The 23,714-nt window shown below is 39.0% G+C and overlaps 1 protein-coding gene across 2 annotated transcripts in view; it reads right to left on the bottom strand.

Annotated features, from left to right (window-relative positions):
- The window catches only part of msi2a (musashi RNA-binding protein 2a), a 225,030-nt gene that overhangs the window by 143,621 nt on the left and 57,695 nt on the right, over positions 1–23,714 (bottom strand). For both annotated transcript variants that reach the window (XM_039675722.2, XM_039675723.2), the window contains exon 6: positions 23,473–23,565. In XM_039675722.2, the coding sequence (XP_039531656.2) occupies positions 23,473–23,565 (93 nt within the window). The remainder of the gene's footprint in view (positions 1–23,472; positions 23,566–23,714) is intronic.

The following is a 23,714-nucleotide window of genomic DNA, read 5'->3' on the forward strand; positions in this document are numbered from 1 at the left end:
ATAAGAATCAATTAGAGGTCTTTTAACTGAGGAAGAGCGGAGAAAGTCCCACTCAGATTTGATCAACATACTCTCAACTCTCACAGGAATGAATCAGGGACAATCTATTTTCCTAGTTAAAAATATTGATTCACCTCAGGTGCCAATACATCAGGAGTTCCTCCCTCTCGCTATACATCAGGAGTCTCAAACCAGCGGCCAGCATTTCGGTAATTGGTATTTATGCATTTTGGGAATTTTATATTATATAACTGGGAATAAAAACACAAATGCACAATTTTCAAAAAGTATATAAAAGAACATGAACACGAAGCACGAAAATGTGTGTGAATCTGAGAACATTCCCTCCAACATCAACATGTCTGTACTTTATTGATCACCACTAAACACTCCAGCTGGCAAGACATGAAATATTAATATTTCAATTTTTGCAGCTGTTTTTAGAAGACTTATAAATATCATCCAACAACTTAACCGGAGTCACACTTGTTATCCTCCCGGTCAAAAGTGACCGGACACCTACAAATTAAATTTCCTCCATCCGAGTAAAACCAATGCAATTTATTTTTGTTCTAAAATATTTATTCTTTGTAATTTAGTATTTTTTGAGACAATTTGATTGAATTTATTAATATTTATGCAATATTTATGGTCTATTTTTGCCATGGAAAAATATATATATTTTTCTATATATATATATTATTTTTTTCAAAAAATTATTAATACAGTATTTTAGTTTAATATAGAGTCTAGGCCTTCAGAAAAAAATATTTTTTGAAGAAAATTAGCACCATCTGGTTACAGTATAGAGAAAAAGCGTAGAATCATGGTGTAACCACTAGATGGCATGTACAGCTCTCTATGGAGAAGCATGTGAATTCCCCAGATGTTTATGAACACATTTTTTTGGTGGATTTGAATATATAGTTGAAACAATCTCAAAAACGATTTTTTATTTTTAAAAAATGTAAAAATAAATAAATAAATAAAAATTTGTGAATTTTTGTGTTTTTGTCAATTTCCCACTCATTTCCTATGGGTAGGTCATTTTTGACCGAAGACCACAAGTGTGACTATATTTTTTACGACCACTTAGCATGCTCGGATCATGACCTCAATTTTTTTTTTTTTTTTATTCACATACATAATGCCATAAAAGTCACCAAGTTTCATAACATTCCGATGAAGCCGTGATTTTTTAAAATTCAAAACAGAAAATTTTTCGGTCAGAAAGGACCGAAGAGCACCCGAGGGTTAAATTAAGAAGACTCTCTTATGACCACATTCACACCTGAAATTAACATCCATCTAAAGGGTACTGCATCAAAACAAAAGGCTTTGAATCTTCACCTTAGAGGTATGGATTAATAAAACATGCTCAGTTTCGCCTCATAAGATGCCCAAAGATTATCCTTTTGATGATCCTAAGAAGGTTTGATATATTCCTGTCATAAATCTGAAACACTGCAACCCCAGTATCTTATAGCAAGACCTGTATTTATCCACATCTCCAACTCCAGGCCTTCTTGTATCTTAAGATGGGTTGATTACGAGCAATTTTGCAGATGTTTTTACCCGAGGTGCGGACACAAAACCGAATCTACCCACCTTAAAGACCTGATTATAAAGGTTTTGATCAATGACAAAATTTTGCTTTGATGTAAACACACTGCGATTCACAATTGTTGATTGTCAGACTGTACGAACATGATCCTTGCTGTAATCCAGATCTCAATTGTCATTAAAGGGATACTTCAGGATTTCGCATTAAGCTTTGTATTAATAGGAAACCTGTAGTATTTTCGAATAAACACCCAAGATTTATGTATTTTTTGTCTCCTATGACGCAAAAATCATCATTTTGAGAGGCTAAAGACTCCAGTCAGTAGTCGGGTCTGTCCCGCATGTCCTCAACCCGCCCATAGAGGGCGATCTCACTCACAGAATGAACACATAGTGTCGGCCATCTTGTTTTGGAAGCTAAGCTAGCAGGCTCTTGTTCTGTGGAGAAAGCTGAGTAGTCGGGGTTCCCGTCCTCTTTTTCCCGTCGATGTCGGGTTTGTTTTTTTTGTTCAGTTTGTTTTGGACCGAGGCTACCTCTTTTTGTCCGACCTTTTTGTTAACTTTCGCTAACAAGTTTAATTCGCTATAAATAATTTTGAAAGGCACTGTGGGTTTTGTACACATTTGTGGCTGTAGAGTTCAGTTAAAGCCGTCTGGATACCTGTATGGTAATTCTGACGAAGGCTGTCAGTAATAATAGCTGCAGGCTGGAAGATGATGCTGTTAACAGCTCCGGTTTCCCTTTCCTTTCTGCATGCAAACATTAGACGGATGGAGATAATGCCAGGGTATGCATTGCCTACGGTAGTTCACCCCGTCTCATCCTCTTTCTCTCCCTGGCTCTCATTAAACGTACGCAAACCAGCCACTTTACTCAGAAAAGGCTCCTTAGAAAGGCTCCTGATTCTCTCAAACATATTGATTATAGTAAAACAACATCTGAAACATCCTTCTGGGTGTCTATGGTGTGGAGGAGAGAGCCGTGACCGCTCTTGAAGTGACTTGCTAAAGAGAGGATGAGCGTTCTTCTTCTTCCTGAGAGAGTGAGTGTTAAATCACACACCACCCACACCGCGAACACCTTAACGGAGCGACTCACGGCTGACATTACTGACACGACTGTGTTCATTCTGATTTAACACAAGACACAATAAGAACAAACACCTCTCTCTCTCTCACACACACACACTTCACTTGGAAAACAGAGTTACATATTACAGAGGACAGTGAGCAATGGCATTCACCCGTCGCCTTCTGTTAGTGTGTGTTGGACGGCAAATGTTTCTGAATCTCCAACATAGGAGCACAATCTATACTCTAACACACACAACACTTTCACCTCCAGTCTTTAAAGGAGTAGTTCACTTTTCAAAAAACTTTTGCTGATAATTTACTCGCCCCCATGTCATCCAAGATGTCCTTCGGTCGAAAAGAAATTAAGGTTTTTGATGAAAACATTCCAGGATTTTCTGCATGTAATGGACTTCAATGGGGACCAAACGGTTCAAGGTCCAAAAGAAACTTTCAGTACAAACTGCAAACTGTTCAAAGGGCTTTAAACGATTCCAGACGATGAATAAGGGTCTTATCAAGCGAAACGATCGCTCATTTTTCTTAAAAATAACAAAGTCTACGTTTTATAAGCTCAAACGCTCGCTCTGTTCTGTGACGCACTCCTGTTCGAACTCGTTCAATCTTTTCCCGAATCAATTCGTTCGTTTCTTTCGCCGAATGAACCAAATGACTCGGAAAAAGATTTGTTCATTTTGATGAACGAGTTCGAACAGGAGTGCGTTACAGAACAGAGCAAGGCGAACGTTTGAGCTTATAAAACTTAAACTGTGTTATTTATTCATAAAACTAGCGATCGTTTCGCTTGATAAGACTCTTATTCATCGTCTGGAATCGTTTAAAGCCCTTTGAACAAGTTTGCAGTTTGTACTTAAAGTTTCTTTTGGACCTTGAACCGTTTGGTTCCCATTGAAAGCCATTATATGGAAAAAAATCCTGGAATGTTTTCATCAAAAACCTTAATTTCTTTTCGACTGAAGAAAGAAAGACATGGACATCTTGCATGACATGGGGGCGAGTAAATTATCAGCAAAAGTTTTTTCAAAAGTGAACTACTCCTTTAATGCTGTGACAGATAAAACTGTGATTGATAGAAAAATGTTTAGCAAGAGAGCCATACGATACACAAAACTGTCGGTTCGGTTTTCTCACGGTTTTGGCGTCTCGGTTCGGCTCAGTTTAGAAAGCTAAAATAGCTTGTTTTTGGTTTGTTTGTTTTTAAACGGTGGTTTAATGAAAAAATTGTCTTTGTCTTTAAATTAATTCAATTACAATTAAACGTTTCGCAAGGATTAAAAAAGAATCTGCTAATGCTGTAAACTATATAGGGAGCCGCACATTACTATAACATTTTTTAAACACATTTTTTTTTTTTTTTATTGTGTGTATTTTATGATATTAATTGTTTTTGTTGTAAAGCACTTTGTGGCCCTATACCTGTGAAAGGTGCTATATAAATAAACTTTTACTTACTTACTTACTTACATTAAAACTTGTAGCCTAGACTTTTAACCTATCGGTAAATTCCGATGCTATTTATTTTTTAGATATAACAATCAACACACAACACATTGTATGAAAACATGTAAACTGAACATAAGGCGGTTTTTGCATTAACTTGTGTTGTTATTGAAATATAATAATTTACACAGTTGTCATTTTTAAACATGCATTAAATAAATCAAGATATCATTAACAGCCAGGTTAAGTAAAATATAATAGAGCCCGAACGATAAAGGATTTTGAAGGCCGATTGGGTTTTAAAATCCGATATTCCGATATATCGGCCGATATTTTATTTATTTATTTATTTTTTTAAACTGGACATGATAGTCACACATTTTGTCCTGCTTATTTGAGTTGAGAGAACTGATGGGGATGTTCGTTTAATTGTTATTCAAGCAATGTATGTCTCGTGACCAACTCAACGAGTGTAGAGCGCCCTCTGGTGGACAAACTATACAACTCCAACACTCGTGACATGGTTCAAGCGTGTTTCGTCCGTTTTTATTTTATTTTTGAAATATTCATTTATCGGCCATTATAACTGCCGATACCGATAGTTTGGAAAATGCCTAATATCGGCCGATAATATCGGTCTGGCTCTAAAATATAATATACAGGCTAACATAGTGCATTCATTTAGTGCAAGAGTTCATTTATAGAATCACCGAATCACTTGCCTGTTGAGGTAAATATAATGCTAGTGACAAGCTATGCTGTTTTATTGAGGATATCAAGTCGGCGGCGGTGTGAGTCTTGTTTTCAGCACGAGACAAACAATGAGAACATCTGATCTACTGATGTGCATCTCTCTCTGTTCAGTATCTGTGTGTCCGACCTCTGGCAAAGGTGCAGCTGAGGGGACATAACGTCTGTGAAGTGAGTGAATAAAATGGCGTATGACGGCCCTCTGAGGTCATGATTTCATCTTCAGGCTGAGATGCATCATTCAGAGCCTCTCGGGGAGCAGATGGCAGGACGAGAGAGGACAGACCTCTCTTTCCCTCTCCAGAAAGTGAGACTCTTCATCTCCGCTCGGCTTGATGAGTCTTTAAGTGTCATAAATGGGTTTTTGGCTCTGTGGCTCCACAGGAAGCGGCCCACCTCGGTCCCAAACGACTCTTCTTTTAAACGCCGGCTCGATTATTTTGATGTGTGGATCATCCTGGGGTTCTTTTCTGGCTTTTCTCATTGGCCAAGTTGAGGGTCTCCGAGGAGGCCCAATGAAGTTCCCTTCTAGAGCTCATTTTCACCCCATCACACACAAAACACAAAGCTGGGCCTCTGTTGGTCTCACACAGCCAGATTTTTGACAATCTGCATAAAATCTGGTCTAGTTTGCAGCTTCTTCTTGCCAAGAACGGCCTGATTAGACAAGAATCAGGCATCTAACCAACGGTTCAAGTTTCACACCTGAAATCTACTAGACAACGGTATTAAAATAATTGGGAAATTCGCTGCTTTGCTTGCTTTACATCTATCCAAACATAAGTAGATCATTTCACAGAACATACAGTTGTAAAAAACGACCAGATTTGATTGTTATTTGAGAAGCTCCAATGGCCAGAGAGACCCAAACACAACCATTTCTGAAAGGCAAATTGGGCTACACATAAACAGACAAAAAAAAGAAGGAATGAGGTCACATGAAAGAGAGAGAGAAATAAAGGGAGAGAGAGATAATAGAGCAGGTGTGTGTGGGTATGAGTGAGACATCAGGTTTTTCCTCCACAGAACACAAATCTCTTTCCTTACGGGGTGTTTCTGACGGACACTTTGCCAAAACCATTTGTTAATAAGACTTAGGCTTGCCGCGGTAGACAGTGTTACACTGTGTTCAGCCGTTCACGGATTACATTACTTGGCCGCGGCTGCACCGCCCCAACTGTCGTTGTTGTTTTAATAGAAATAAAGAGATTTAGATTAAGTCAATTTGAATTATATAGCGCTTTTAACAATAGTGATGGTTTCAAAACAGCTTTACAGTGATATTCTTAGTGGGACTAATTTAGTGTTTTCAGTTTGTTGACAGACTCATATGTATGGAAGCTTGTTTCCACCACAGAATGAACAATATAAAAGGTAATTGCGACTTTTTATCTCACAATTCTGACTTTGTTTCTCAGGATTGCGTGTTATAAAGTCAGAAACGCGAGATATAAAGTCACAATTGTGAGATATAAAGTCAGAATTGCGAGATATAAAGTCACAATTGTGAGATATAAAGTCACAATTGTGAGATATAAAGTCACAATTGTGAGATATAAAGTCAGAATTGTGAGATATAAAGTCAAAATTACGAGATATAAAGTCAGAATTACGAGATATAAAGTTGCAATTGCGAGATATAAAGTCAGAATTGCGTGATGCAAAGTCGCAATTGCAAAATATAAAGTCGCAATTGCGTGTTATAAAGTCCGAATTACGAGATATAAAGTCAGAATTACGAGATATAAAGTAAGAATTGTGAGATATAAAGCTGCAATTGCGTGTTATAAAGTCAGAAATGCGAGATATAAAGTAAGAATTGCATGTTATAAAGTCAGAAATGCATGATATAGTAAGAATTGTGAGATATAAACTATTCTGAGAGGGAAGTTAAGTCTTTTTTTACCCTTAGAATTGGCCTGATAACTCGCAATTGCGAGTTTATATCTCACAATTCTGAGAAAAGATGTCAGAATTTCGACATATAAACTCGCAATTATGTTATAAAGTCAGAATTGTGAGATAAAAAGTCGCACTTCTGTGTTTTTTCTCACAATTGCGACTTTATATCTCGCAATTCTGACTTTATATCACACAATTCTTCCTTTAGCTCTCGCAATTCTGACTTTATATCTCGCAATTGTGAGATAAAAAGTTAATAATAAGCAATAATAATTATTATTATTTTTTATTCAGTGGCAGAAACAAGCTTCCATACATATAGGCCACTATGTCGCGCTCAAGCGCACACATAAAGCTTGCCGTAAAGCACTGGCAAAAGTAACCTGATGATTATGAAAGTGTCGGGAAAAACCTTTGATTTGAATTACATAATCAGAGTATTTGGTTTGTCGATTCGAATTGGTTAGTTTCAAGCTTTCGTTATGCCTATTTCTTTTGTTAAGAAGGAGTTTCGCTTCGTTTGTGATGTGCATCTTTCATTTGGATTAGCTTTTTCATGAGAAATCGCAGCAATTATCCATCGCAAACATTGCATCACGCGCTGTTGGTGAAATGTAGCCACCGCCCGCCACACTTACGATCTTTTCCACATTTTTTATATCTAACTACAGCCTCACGTAACCGGCGTGAACCAGTGCTTTTCCATGATGATATTGGCTCACTGACCTTGACAAAATTAACCCGAAACAGAATTTTTTTGATATTCGAATTTTGTGTCGAATAATTTGACTCATTAGAGGGTGAAAACAACGCAACACGAGCATGTTGGAGGCTTGATCTGAACATATTTCATCTCTGGCTTTGTATGCAAAAAGAACGAGTGAGCTAGCCATTTGGTTTCAGTTTCTATAGGCTCTTAAACAGACACACGCAAACCGGAGCGCCGGCACTCCCGGGTTAAACAAAAGTGAAAACACAGGACTAAGAAAGTAACCGAGACCCTCAACCTTCACCAAAATACTGAGAAAAGTGAGAGATGAGTATACTTGATGCGTCCCCCCATACAGGCCGAAGCCCAAATTTAGTGGTGGACAAAAAGGACTGCGGAAACCGAAGAGAGCCGGTGTCGAATTTTAATTAGCCACTTAAAGAATGAAAGATTCTGCTCCCAGTTGCCCTTGCCTTCTTAATGACAAGGAACTTTGAGCCGCTTTCCCAGGCACTCCGCCAAAACACGCAGTCTATTCTTCTCTCTCTCTATCTATTCTTTAATTAATCTGCTTTTCTCATTTGTAAGGTTTTGTTCCAGCGGCTTCAATGTTTGTGCCCGGTGAAAGAGAGAATGACTCTTCAACACGAGAGAGAACTCCAAAAATCTGTCTGCTCTATTGCCACTCATGGCATCTTCTCTGTCAAAACCATCTGTTCCTGGAGACAATGGTGTCATGTCTGTGAAAAACAGCCCAATTCAGGCTTTATTTCATTGGTCGTAAAGCTTAATGTGTCTGGAATGCTCTCAGATATCTGAGCAATGCTGCTCCCTAGAAGTATCCATGCTTGAACTATCTAGTACATACTAATGAGTGAGTGTGTGTGTGTGTGTTAGGCCTTGTCCACACAATGTTTTAATTAAAAAAACGCACATTTTTCTCTTCGTTTTGGCCTTCTGTCCACATTGAGATGGCATTTTTGTCAACAAAGACTGAGCTTTCTGAAAACACTCTCTCAAGTGGATATAATCAGAGGTTTTTGAAAACTATGACACGTTTAGTCATGTGACCAGAATCGTTAATATTAACGGATATCAAAATGCACTGAACTGTCAGCCTCTCATTATGGCTTTAATTAAAGCAGCTTCAAATCTAAGGAGTTTCCTGTTTCGCTAAAGGTCTCTGGGAACGAGGGGAAGCGTCTCCTGAAGTCTGGACGGAATGAAGCCGAGATCATTTACACAAGGATTTAACACTTTCTTTAAATTAAAGTGTTCATGGGTTTAAATGTCAGAATTGTCCAGAGGGCTCACACACACACACACACACACACTCAAAAACACGTATGAAGGGTATTATTTTTGCATTTTCAAATTTCTATTTAAATATGACCAAACTTATTTTTGCATTTTAAATTAAATTGTGATTTAAAAGGCATCTAAAAGTATTTTATCTGAAAATAAGTATATGAATACAAAAATTTAAAAAAAAACGTTGTCGTCTAATTAAATAATACATTAATTTTAAATAATGACAAATAAAAAGATTTTTTTTTTAATAAATGTTAATTAAAAATTGGATGTAGTACTCATCTTTTAGCAACAACAACAACTATAATCTTTAAACCCTAAAACTGTACTCTGGACAAATGTGGGCAAAATAGTTTTGATTTATTTTTAAAAAATACTTTCCGGTACACGACTTGGCTACATTTCCTAAGTTTGCCTCCTGAACACACACAATTTTTTTTTTGACTCAATTCTACAATGTTAAAACTCCTTAATCTTGTATTTGGGTCAAAAATGGGCACCCATAGAAATGAATGGGAAAAACTTCTTCTAAAATAAGCCAAAATAAGACACCAGGTGACCGCAAAGTCACTTCATCTTTAGGTTTTAGCTCTAAGAACTTATTGGAATGATATTTTAATGTAGTTAAAAAAATAAAACATAAAAATAAGCATAATTTACATAAAAAATATGGCACTTTTTGAAGTAAATAAATTAAAAAATACCCCCAAAATAAAATAAAACACCATAAATGGATAGACAAAACTTTATCGAAGACAGTGATATAACATTAGGATCACACCTGAGTCCTCTGTGCCCACATTTGTCCACAATTACAGGATTAAGGGCTATAAAGTGAATACGGTTTGAGAGCTACGACAACAACTATAATCTTTAAACAACAACAACAACAATCATTAAACTACTACTTCCACGACCACCACAGCGACGTCGAGGTCAGCTGACAGTGTTTCTGGACCCTGTGTTCTTCACCCGTCTAGACTGATGATCCGTTTGCACGGTCTGTCTTTCTGTCCGTCTCTTTCCCAGGATCAGTGTTAGCGTGAGCGCAGGGTTCAAAACTTCCAGCACAAATCAACATGGCCACTTCAGTCTCTCATGTCAAACAGGAGAACACACAGTCCAGCCTCTGAGGCGACGAATCCCACTAAATGATTGTTTCTGATAAATGCAGGTTGCACATGACTCGTCTCACTGCAGTGCTAGACCACTTCTCTCAGACGAGTCTCGGGATATTTGCATAAACAGACACGACTGTGGTTCAGTGTTTCCTGTGGGAAGAGAGACGTTCTGCTCTTCTCAAACCCTAAAGTGAGCTCTCCATCGTCCAAGACAATATTCAAAGGTGAAGACATTAAGACAAAGTTGCTTATTTTAAACCTTTAAATTCTATAAAATCAAATAGTATCATTTAAATAATTAGAAATAAATACCGTAATTACAGAAGTTTCAAGAACAAGTAGTTTGTAGTTTTTAACTAGCAGCAGTCTCTCAATTTCTTATTACAACTTAATTAGAAAAAGTTATTATTATAAATAAATAATATAAATTATTATAATTATACATTTAACACATTATAATTATATAATTTATAATATTATAAATAATAATTAAAGAAATGTTCATTACTTTTTAATGCTTAATAATATCCAGGTCTAGAAATCACAGTTTTAAAATAAAAATTAGGGCTGTGCAAAAATTAATTGCGATTAATCGCATCCAAAATAAAAGTCTGTGTTTAGATAATATATTTGTGTGTGCTGTATATAATTATTTTGTATATATAAATACCTATGCATGCATGTATATATATTTAAGAATTATTTGTGCTTAAATTCTGTATGTATATATATATAAATACATAATCTACAGTATATTATATAAATATAAATATTTTATATATGAATAACACATTTTCTTAAATATATACATGCATGTGTGTGTATTTATATATATACAAAATAATTATATACAGCACACACAAATATATTATGTAAACATAGACTTTTATTTTGGATGCGATTAATCGCAATTAATTTTTGCACAGCCCTAATAAAACTAAAATAAAATTTAAAAAAATCACAGTTTTTAAGGTTTGCATTGTTTTATAGCATCTATCAGTAACTGTGCTGAGGTTTGCATAGCCAGAGACTTTCTAAAGCAGCATCGTAATCAAACACACACACACACACACACAGCACTGACCGCTCACACTCGCAACTGACCAACCGGAATTGAGTTTTCCAGTTTCCAGAGAGCCGTGCTATACATGCATTTATTAATATGCATGACAAAACTGTAATTTACTCCCATTTTCATGGTGTGCGCGCATGTGTGTGTGTGTGTGTGTGTGTGTGTGGTGGCCAATTAGAGTAGCTCAAACAGCTGTGAATAAACTGACACACAGTTTCACTCTGAAGACCTTTCAATTACACTGGCTAGTGCTCTCACACACACACACACACACACACGCATGGTCATCTGGGAGCTCAAACCATGAACCATACTGAGGTTACAGAGTCTCCAATCATATTCCTCTTAACACACACACACACACACACATACACATCATGCAAGTGTGGATTGAGGATAATGGATGCTCGTGTCATGAGAGAAGCTGCCAGCGTGTGTGTGTGTGTGTGTGTGTGTGTGTGTGTGTGTGTGGAGGGTCAACACAAAGGTCAGCCTGGTTAATGAAGCAGTCTGTTAGTGCTAACGATGATTACCTCTCCCCGCCTAAACATTCATTCTCTGTAATCACCACACACACACACACACAAATCTCCAACCTCATACAAAAAATGATTAGATAGAAGTTTAAAAAGTTACAGACTTGCACAAATAATGATCCATGGTCTATTTTAACAGAGTGGTTAAACGAGTAGTTCACCAATAATTTACTCACCCCCATGTCATCCACGATGTCCATGTAGTCTTTCTTTCTTCAGTCGAAAAGAAATTATATAATATTCCAGGATTTTCTCCATATGATGGACTTCAATGGGAACCAAACGGTTCAAGGTCCAAATGACAGTTTCAGTACAAACTGTTCAAAGGGCTTTAAACGACACCAGACGATGAATAAGGGTCTTATCAAGCGAAACGAGCGGTCATTTCTTCGGTCAATCTTTTTTCGAGTCGATTCGTTCGTTGAATTAACCAAATGACTCGAAAAAAGATTCGTTCATTATTTTGATGATCGAGTTCATCACAGAACAGAGCAAGGTGAGCATTGTAGCTTATAAAACTTAAACTTTGTTATTTATTTTTGAAATGACCAATCATTTCGCTTGATAAGACCCTTATTCATCATTTAAAGCCCTTTGAAGCTGCACTGAAACTCGCATTTGGACCTTGAACCGTTTGGACCCCATTGAAGTCCATTATATGGAATGTTTTCATCAAAAACCTTAATTTCTTTTCGACCGAAGGACATCTTGGATGACATGGGGGTGAGTAAATTATCAGCAAAAGTTGTTTTTTTTTCTAACTAATCCTTTAAAGATTCGAGCTGGTAACCAAATTGGTTATTTCAACAGAGCAAGGAAGTTTTCAATAATCCATCTCCTTTAAATATCTGATGCTCCGACACAGGAATAAATCTACTGAATCACAGTTGTACGACATCTGTCAACACTTAAAGACGTAGCTGTTCTCTCCTGCTACGTTAGCTGCTCGCCTGCACTCCCGGTTAGTGAATGTAGATCACTCTTTCATCATTCATTGGCTCTGGGTACGATCAGCAAACTTGTCACTGAAGTGTGTATGATCCACTCCAGGCACGTTTACTGAAGGTCGAAACACAATGGACTCAAAAGACAGACTATTAAATCAACAGCGGAGCACACACACACAGCTGAAGATCGCATCATCATCATCATCATCATCTACACACACATCATGCTAGAGACCGAGACGAGAAGCATTCACAGATGTCTCCAAAATACATTTTTCCTTCAAAATTTCATGCCTACATTACGGCTGTTAAAATCACACACAGTTAAAGTGTGGAGGCTGTTCTTTAAAGGTCACACAAGCACTTAGGCAGCAAAAGTCAGAAACTATCTTCTTTAGACAATCTAGAAGCTTCCCACTCACTTACACACACACACACACACACTGCGAGTGTGATTAACTGTATGACTGACGATTTGAAGCAGAGAACAGAAAGCTGAAAATTACTGAAATGATCCAATTGTATTTAACGTTAACCCAGAGAGAGAGAGAGTGAGAAATTTGAAAAAGACTTTATTTTTGACAATTTTCACACAACTTTTTCAATAAAACCAAACCAAAATTACGTAAATAATAAAATAAAATAATTAACACACCTTACAGCAATACACAAAAAGAATCACAAACAACAAAACAAAGAAAATTAGGGGGGGGGGTGTTGTGTTGCATCTCGTGTTGCATAATGTAGATCATACAAATTTAAGTGAAAGATGTACACAACAGTTCGTTTAAACATATTGGGTCTGTCGACTTTTACTTAATAGATTTTTACATAATCGACTTTTACTTAATAAAAAAAAAGGTTCCCTTCATCTCAGTGGAATAATATTTTGTGACTTTTCATACATTATCTATCTATACACACACAAAAACTGCGCTTGATTCGGTTGTTCTGAAGGTATGTAAAAAAAATGTTTAGACTTCTGGTCTTTGGGGTCAATATGACCCCACATTGAAATGAATGTGAAATGTGAAAAAAAAAAAACTAAATGTATTTTCTTAATGTGTCAAAAAAAAAAATATCCGGCATAAATCTGAAAATTTTTACTTTTATTTATTTTAATTATTTTACAGAATTCTGATTCTGATGACCCCACATTGAAATGAATGTGAAATGTGTAAAAAAAAAAAACTAAATGTATTTTCTTAATGTGTCAAAAAAAAAATATCCAGCATAAATCTGAAAATTTTTACTTTTATTTATTTTAATTATTCTACAGAATTCTGATTCTGATTCTGATGACCCCACATTGAAATGAATGTGAAATGTGAAAAAAAAAAAAAAGTATTTTCTTAATGTGTCAAAAAAAAAATATCCGGCATAAATCTGAAAATTTTTACACAGAAATGAAGGAATGCAATGTATCATAAATGGTGTAAGCTAATGGTGTAGTTGATGAATTGTGTGGTATATGGATACAAAAGTACTTTATATCTCCAAAAACACAGCATTAATGAATAGATGAGAGGTAAACAAAAAAAATGATATATTATTTGTATGATTAAAAATGTCAATCAATTGTTGGGGTCGTATAGACCCGAAGCCCAGAAGCGTAAACAGGAAACGAAGACCATTTGACAAACGTTTTAAACATACGAAAATGTTTCTTGAGCAGTAAATCAGCATATTAGAATGATTTCTGAAGAATCTGAGTAAATTCAGCTTTGCAATCAGGAATGAATTACATTTTAAAATATATATTCAAATTGTAATATTTCAAAATATTACTGTTTTTGCTGTATTTTTGCCTTGGTGCGCACTGGAAAAAATAATATGCTTTATCTAATCAATCAAATTGTGGCAACATATTACAAGCAATATTATTAAGTAAATTGTACAAATTAGAATTAATTAGAATATTAATTTGATGAACTATTACTCAATTCTAATTTGTTCAATAAATAATATTGCTTGTAATCTGTTGCCACAATTTTATTGATTAGATAAAGCATATTCATTTTTTACAGTGTGGGCATAAGAGACTTCATTCAACAACAAAAAAAAATATTTAAATTAGCAACCAAACTAATTCACACAAAGATGAAAATCCTATCATCACACCACCCTCATGTTGTACCAAACCTTTTCTTTCATCTCTGATCCACAAAAGAAGATTATCAAAGAATTACGACATCAATTTTGATCTGGTCTTCACACAAAGCTATTGCACAGTATGGCTTCAGAGGAATATAACACACTACTTATACAGTGATTTTCACTTCAGCCGCTGGCCACTATGGCATCGAAATTTCTCTTTTTGTGTTCCACATTAAAAAAAGAAAATCATTTTCTTTCTTCTGGAACAACACAAGGGTGAGTAAACAATGGCAGGATTTTCATTTACGGGTGAACTAATCCTTTAATTTCTCAGTTAATCATAGACACTCAAATAGCAGGAGACAAATGAAGCATGAATGAATGTGAACAGATGAGGTTACTTAAGGTCTGAGCTGTGTGTGTGTGTGTGTGTGAGGTCCTTCTCAGCCTGAATTGTCTGATATTATAAAGAAGAAAAGCTTTGTTTACTCAGGATATTTACAGGGGGGAAAAAAGCTTACACATACAAACACCAAGTGTGTTTGTTGAAGTGTGGGAAATAAGAGGATTTAGACAAAAAAATCCTCCTAATCTGGAGCAAGATGTTAATTCATCCACTCTGGCTTAATGCTCTCTCCTGACACACACAGGACAGAGAGAGAGGGAAACAAGGACATAACTCTTTGTCTTTTAAGAGGACAGCCTGTGGGCGGAAGTCGTCTCGGGAGAGCTTGTGAGTTTATGTACCAAAGTACGTGAGCGATCAAACCGTAAAGGTAGAGAGAGAAAATCTGCGTACTCAGCACATCCGTCTGAGAGACTCGCTCTGAACCCAATTAGATGTCAGTTCTGTCAGAGCGGTTCAGACTGCCAGGGTTCATGTACTAAAGACATAAAAACGCTAAACTCTGCAAGTTGAAGTCAAGCAAGCGGATAAAAGAACACATTAAAGGGTTAAATACACATTAAAGTCTAATCGACAACATCTGTGACAACATTCAGTCAATGGGCAAAGGGAATAATTGTAATTTTGTAATTTTTTAAAATTACATTTACAGTAAATGTACAACAACACTGTAAAAAGGGATCGTGATTTTAACAGTAAAAGACTGTAAAAATGCTACAGTGAAAAACTGTTAATTGGTTAACAGAACCTTTCCTTGCTATATACGGTAAATAACTGTGATAGATCTTATGGTAAATTTCATGTAATTTTACTGTTAAATACTGTTAAATTTACAGTTTTTAAAGTGAAAATGAACAACTCATCGTATAATTTACAGTGAAAAAACGTAAATTGACATTCCCACAAGACACTCCACACTTGATGTATTTTTGTTGAAATAACTTGTTTCTTCATAGTTTGCTTAGTCTTTTTCTAATCAGTTAGGTACATTAGGGTTTTATGTGACAATTAATGTTGTTTAATTAATGTTTATTGCCTTTTTAAAATTACAATACCAATTTAATCAGCTAATCAGTCAAATCAATGTTGTGATGCCTATAGAGATGGTGAATGAAATTTAAAGTTTACTAATCCTTGTGTCTATCAAAATCTAATCTATGTGATATTTTTAAGAATGCTCGGTACAAAACAACATTGGACCCCTTTGGTGTTCAAGAAATAGTGCCAAAAATTGGTGCCAAACAAAAAAATATCCAATATCACACAATAAAAATTTGACATCAACCAATACCATTAAATATCAGCCATTAACCATTATGCCTGGTTCAGATTACACGATTTTTTTTGTCTCTTACGATAATCACTGTCAGATTACGCGATTTTGACTCCTAAAATCAAGTTGCTTCCTGAGCAGTCATCGCATGCGGCCTTTAACGGCGCGCGTGATGTCATCGAGTAGAGCCAGACCGATATATGGGCAGACCGATATTAGGCATTTTCCAAACTATCGGTATCGGCAGTTATAATGGCAGATAAATGAATATTTAAAAAATAAAATAAAAACAGACGAAACCATGAACCATGTCATGAGTGTTGGAGTTGTATAGTTTGTCCACCAGAGGGCGCTCTACACCGTTCCTGTTGGCAACACTCGTTGAGTTGGTCATGATACATATATTGCTTGAATAACAATTAAAAGATCATCCCCATCAGTTCTCTTAACTCAAATAAGCAGGACAAAATTTGTGCAATTTGCAGTATGACATTATGCATTACTAAATTATGGCTCATCATAGACTAGCTAACCACAAAGCTAGCTAATGCAACTCCCATCAGTCTGTTCTGTTGTGACAATAAAAGAAACAACTTTCTTTTTAAAATGCATTAGCATATTATTTTGGTTAAAATTCATGAATAACTACGAATAACTAATATTAGGGAAATCTGTTAGGGAAATCTTTCGCCATTTTTAAAAGTTGGGTACGGAAAAGCTTCTGTGCCCCTATTGGTCAACCTCATACATGTGGCGGAAGCGTCGCGGACGACCGTTAAAAAAATTAAACATGCTAGTCTTTAGTGTTGGGGGGTAGTTAACTACAAGTAGCGACGCTACATTTTTAAGTAGCTTGGCAGTAGCTAACTACTTTTTGCATCAAGTAGCGGTATAGCGCGAGCAAAAGCTACATTGCGTTTCTCGAGCCTGCGTAAATCAGCGCGATACAAGGATATTCTTCTTCTTGTTGGATTATTAACTCATTTTTTGCCATTACCGCCACCTGTTGTTTAATCACGCGTCTTGCGGCTAACGGTTCACTGACGTACAGAAGTGGGTTGACGCACCCATATTATGATTATCCATGATGGAGCAAGACGTGACGGCAGATTTGGAGGATGGAGAAACAACTAACGTTAATTACCCATGGCCTTATTTGTCCAAGTTCAATCGGTATTTTTGAGAAAATGTTCTACATGCAATTTACGTTGGATGTATATTTTGTTCTTGCAATGTTCTAAGCTATTTGTTGCAATTTTGCACTTTTGACAAACAGTCTGAGATATTTGAGTGTTGTGTGTAATAAAACAATGCTCTTTGAAATCATAATTGTATTGCATTATTTTAAACACTAAATATTTTACTTAAAACATTTCTCAGACACTTATTCGTTTATTTATAATATACGTTGTTCAAAAAAGCAAAAGTAGTTTCAATGTAGCTAGCTACTTTTTGACTTGTAGTGTAGCTAACTACTTTTCCAAAAGGGTAGCTTGACTGTAGTTTAACTACTTTAACTTATGAGTAGCTTGTAGCTTGTCAAACTACAGTTTCAGAGTAGCTTCCCCAACACCGCTAGTCTTTTTGTCGTGATGTCGCGAAGCATCGCAGACGCGACGTAGGTTGTCGCCCACTATGACACACTATATGAGATGATACGATCGAATCTTGAGTCTCGACGCCCGTTGTCGTTTTACGAATCCCCACGACACCCTACGTCAAACGGATCGTGCCAAAATCGGGCTAAAATCGTGTAATCTGAACCAGGCATTACAGTCCTAATACTATACATCATGCATACTTCATTTTAATCAATATATTTCACTATTATATGAATATATTCATATTTTAGTATTTTTTCGTTTTACGTTCGTTTTACGTTTCGTAGAATTAAATGAAGTACTTTTTGGAACAGCCTTCGTCTCTGAAGCACAATTATGAAGCCTGGAAACGCTTCACATTGTGATTACAAACACATCAAAAGCACAAAAGACTTTTCTTTTGAGAAGCACTCTCAGGAGCACATGACAATATGACACTTGAATGTCATTGCTCTTTGGGTTGAAGAGCTGCTGTCAATCGCAGGTTGGTCATAAAATTCTCTGAGATTCAGCTTGTCAGTGATGGCTCCTCCTAAAACACATGGGCCAGACTGATGCCGCTGGGTATCACGGATGCCTGAGGAGCACTGGCCTGTTTCAGGATCAGTATCAGAGCATTTACGAGATCACCGCACAGACACACTCCATTTACAGAGGGATGAAGCCTAAATATCACACTCATGCTGCAGCATTGGGTGCGTTCCTGTAGTCTCTGTGGGCACACAGGCAACCAAGAGAGGGGGACATCATCTCATGCCTATCTGCATGCAAACACCATCTTCAGAATTCACAACAACTAGAAAACCCATCCAATCAGAGTCTATTAGAACATTATTCAACCCACCTCAAACTGACCTCACTTGGAAACCAGCAATACCGCCATTGAGGCTTCAACAAGATAACAGACTGTCTAAAGAACTTTTCCTATGCTTAAAATTAAAAGGACAAGAAATGACAGACGTTTTCCCTTTTTTTCCCAGTCGCACCTCGTTGCAGTACACGAGATCCAGGGGGCGGAGTTGGATCCAGATCTAAAGGGTGGAGATGGGTAGGATTAGGGGTGAAGTTAGGGATCAGGGGTGGAGATAGGTGGGATTAGGGGTGGAGTTAGGGATTAGGGGCGGAGATAGGTGGGATTAGGGGTGGGGTTAGGGATCGGGGCGCAGATGGGTAGGGTTAGGGGTGGAGTTAGGGATCAGGGGCGGAGATAGGTGGGACTAGGGGTGGGGTTAGGGATCAGAGGCGGAGGAGGGTAGGATTAGGGGTGGAGTTAGGGATCGGGGGCAGAGATGGGTAGGATTAGGGGTGTGGTTAGGGATCAGGGGTGGAGATAGGTGGGATTAGGGGTGGGGTTAGGGATCAGGGGCGGAGATGAGTAGGATTGGGGTGGGGTTAGGGATCGGGGGCGGAGATGGGTAGGATTAGGGGTGGGGTTAGGGATCAGATGGGTAGGATTAGAGGTGGGGTTAGGGATCAGGGGCGGAGATGGGTAGGATTAGGGGTGGAGTTAGGGATTAGGGGCGGAGATAGGTGGGATTAGGGGTGGGGTTAGGGATCGGGGCGCAGATGGGTAGGGTTAGGGGTGGAGTTAGGGATCAGGGGCGGAGATAGGTGGGACTAGGGGTGGGGTTAGGGATCAGAGGCGGAGGAGGGTAGGATTAGGGGTGGAGTTAGGGATCGGGGGCAGAGATGGGTAGGATTAGGGGTGTGGTTAGGGATCAGGGGTGGAGATAGGTGGGATTAGGGGTGGGGTTAGGGGGCGGAGATGAGTAGGATTGGGGTGGGGTTAGGGATCGGGGGCGGAGATGGGTAGGATTAGGGGTGGGGTTAGGGATCAGGGGCGGAGATGAGTAGGATTGGGGTGGGGTTAGGGATCAGGGGTGGATATGGGTAGGATTAGGGGTGGGGTTAGGGATCAGGGGCGGAGATAGGTGGGGTTATGGATCGGGGCAGAGATGGGTAGGATTAGGGGTGGGGTTAGGGATCAGGGGTGGAGATAGGTGGGATTAGGGGTGGGGTTATGGATCGGGGCAGAGATGGGTAGGATTAGGGGTGGGGTTAGGGATCAGGGGCGGAGATGGGTAGGATTAGGGGTGGGGTTAGGGATCTGGGCCGGAGATGGGTAGGATGACCCATTTTTCCATTCCAATGCGCTTTTCAATGTTTTTTTTTTTCAATGTAAACACTCTAGATGGATGCCTTTAACCGTTGTGATCGTGTCTCTTTCTGCGTCTCAAAAGTTAAAAGTCCAGCTTTTAAAAAAAAAAAAACTGTTCCTGCCCATTCAGGAATCATTATTATTATCAATGCTGAAAACATCATTTATTTGAAATAGAAACCTTTTTTAACATAATACATCTCTTCACTTGAATCATTTAATGTATCCTTGCCGACCCCAAACTTTTGAACGTGTACAATATCTAATCTTGTATATTATCTCAAAAGACACAACAAAGCCACAAGAATATCAGGCAAAACCATGAGTCATGCTCATTTCTAAAACATCATTTCTTTTCAAGCGAAGATGCTTTTATTTGACCAGCACACATGCACTCGCTGTAGGCAAATATATGACTAACATACACCCTGAAAGCAGATGGTCTTATATAGGCCACGAAATGTAAAGTTATGAAAATGTGCACCTGAAACTAAAGCTATCACAATTGTCGCTCACAGACACTAGATTTTCAGTGACAAAAACAATTAAAAAAAAGAAGAAAACATCCTTGCACACTCTTATTTTTTTTCTTCAAAATCTTAGATAAAAAAAAAACTCTTGCGTCTATTTCAGTGTTTTTAAATGGTTGTTTTGCAGTAGCCGGGGCAGTGAACATCTGCTAATGGTCATTAAATCCATTTGGCTGCAGTTATTACGCATTCATGTCACTAAATTAAGCGATGCACTTAGATGCCACACAAACGGAAACAGTCATCTGCCTTTTTTTAAATTACCGACCTGCTATTTAGAAAATCTCAATGCACACTAAACATCTGCCATGATATCTGAAACACATTTCCTGTCTCTGACCCCACCATCATTGTACCTCTGAAAACAATTCTGTGTTTCCTCTGAGCGGAAGAGCACAAGCACCCTGAGGTGGCAGACGTCTCTCTCTCTCTCTCTCGTGTCGTTCTGAGCGATGGCCAGCTGTGTCTCTGTGGGATGTTCAGAGCTGCACTTGAGTGAACTCTCCAGTACACACTCGTGTATGTTTTCCACACACCTGCGTGAAGGACATCAGTGTTTGTGCTCAATAGCAGATTCTCCGTTTTTTTCCCTCCATCACAGTGGACCACCGGCACCAAACCAAAAAGTGCAGGCTAATAAACCAGAACAGACCCGAGATTTAATTAGATGTGAATGATAAAGAGGCACTGTTGCTCAGCTTGGTGAAAACACTGAAAACGTTTTTTCCCGCAAATGTAAGAAAACTGAAATCAACACCTGTTTCCTCCTTTCAGTTCGTAACCGACTGCCACAACTACCAAAAAATACACACTTACACAAATTTACCCTGATTGCAAAAGCACATAAACCACATTCACAACATTTAAGCGCACTAAGAAATTCCAAACATGTCCAGTCCAGACATGCGAATGGCCTCTCTCAGTCTAAAGGAGCGGGTTCCCATCAGCGGGAGTCTCAGCGCTGCACAGACAGACAGAGATAATGGCAGGGTGCAGGGGATGGTCAGTTTATTTAATAAACATAAAAATCCACCTGAGAAAGAGAGGCTGAATCCAGTCTGTGAGAAAGAGAGAGAGAGACTGCGCTCTGATTTCAGACGACGCATTCAATCACACTGATTCCTGCTCAGCCTGGATGATTGCGTCTGTCGTGGAGAATATTTACTCTCCGATTCTTTCTTATTTACATAAGCACACAGGTAATTCTAACAGCCTGCAGTCTTTTATTCAGAGTTGATATTTCCAAAACTATAATGGCAACAATATAAAATAAAACAATCCAACTCCTCCTGTATTCCCCAACCAAAAACAAATCTAGCTGTACCCACGGTTCAACTCCCAGCCCAAACACCACACCCAACTTTAACCCTCATGCCCATCAATGAGGTAAGTTAGACCTATCTGCATCTTACCTGAAGCAGTGCATGCTGGTTAAAAAACTTTGCCATTAGAAACCATTCTATTCGCACCTAGCAAACTCAAACCCCACCCCCAGGCAATCTATTCACACCCAGCAAACTCTAACCCTGCCCCCAGTCAATCTAGCCCCACCCAGCAAACTCAAACCCCGCCCCCAGCCATTCTATTCACACCCAGCAAACTCTAACCCTGCCCCCAGTCATTCTATTCACACCCAGCAAACTCAAACCCCACCCCCAGCCATTCCATTCGCACTCAGCAAACTCAAATCCCACCCCCAGGCAATCTATTCGCACCCAGCAAACTCAAACCCCGCCCCAGTCATTCTAGCCCCACCCAGCAAACTCAAACCCCGCCCCAGTCATTCCATTCTCACCCAGCAAACTCTAACCCGCCCCCAGTCATTCTAGCCCCACCCAGCAAACTCAAACCCCGCCCCAGTCATTCTAGCCCCACCCAGCAAACTCAAAGCCCACCCCCAGTCATTCCATTCTCACCCAGCAAACTCTAACCCGCCCCCAGTCATTCTAGCCCCACCCAGCAAACTCTAACCCCACCCCCAGCCATTCCATTCGCACCCAGCAAACTCTAACTCCGCCCCCAGTCATTCCATTCGCACCCAGCAAACTCAAACCCTGCCCCCAGTCATTCTAGCCCCACCCAGCAAACTCAAACTCCACCCCCAGTCATTCTAGCCCCACCCAGCAAACTCAAACTCCACCCCCAGTCATTCTAGCCCCACCCAGCAAACTCTAACCCCGCCCCAGTCATTCTAGCCCCACCCAGCAAACTCTAACCCCACCCCCAGCCATTCCATTCGCACCCAGCACACTCAAACCCTGCCCCCAGTCACTCTAGCCCCACCCAGCAAACTCAAACTCCACCCCCAGTCATTCTAGCCCCACCCAGCAAACTCAAACCCTGCCCCCAGTCATTCTATTCGCACCCAGCAAACTGAAACCCCGCCCCAGTCATTCTAGCCCCACCCAGCAAACTCAAACCCCACCCCCAGTCACTCAAGCCCCACCCAGCAAACTCAAACTCCACCCCAGTCATTCTATCCCCACCCAGCAAACGCAAACTCCGCCCCCTAATCATTCTATCCCCACCCAGCACACTCAAACTCCGCCCCCAGTCATTCTATCCCCACCCAGCACACTCAAACTCCGCCCCCAGTCATTCTATCCCCACCCAGCACACCCAAACTCCGCCCCCAGTCATTCTATCCCCACCCAGCAAACTCAAACTCCACCCCCAGATATTTAAACCCCGCCCCCAGCCACAGTCAGATTTTCAGGTTCTAATCAGCGTCAGCTACTTGGCAGTAAATGTTTCGATATAAATTCTTCATTCAACAGTCTAAGTTTCAACATCACTGAAAAGACCAGCACCCGTTTCCTGCATCAACCACACCGCCCTCACACACCTGCGCCCTCATTTCCAGCCCTGCACTGTAACGAACACCTCCCGAGCAGACATGAGCCAGCCTGTCTCGAGGCATGGGTCTCTGAAGAGGTTAGTTAGGGAGTGAGGTCCTGGTCTTACCTTTCCAAATTGTTCAAAATACTGTTTCACGTCTTCAACGACTGTGCTCGCGGATAATCCACCCACAAATATCTTCTTTGTTCTTGTGACCATCTGGGGAGAGAAACAGGAAAAAAGAAAAACATGAGCAAACCCTTCAGAGCCAGCAGACACCTAGATCGCTCATATATTATTATATTATATTATATTAAGATTATTAAGTGTTCGTAAGTTTAAATTTGCATGATTTTTATTTATTTTTT

This window comes from Pimephales promelas, chromosome 23 (assembly GCF_988280905.1).
Source record: "Pimephales promelas chromosome 23, fPimPro1.hap1.1, whole genome shotgun sequence".
NCBI classification, from domain to species: Eukaryota; Metazoa; Chordata; class Actinopteri; order Cypriniformes; family Leuciscidae; genus Pimephales; species Pimephales promelas.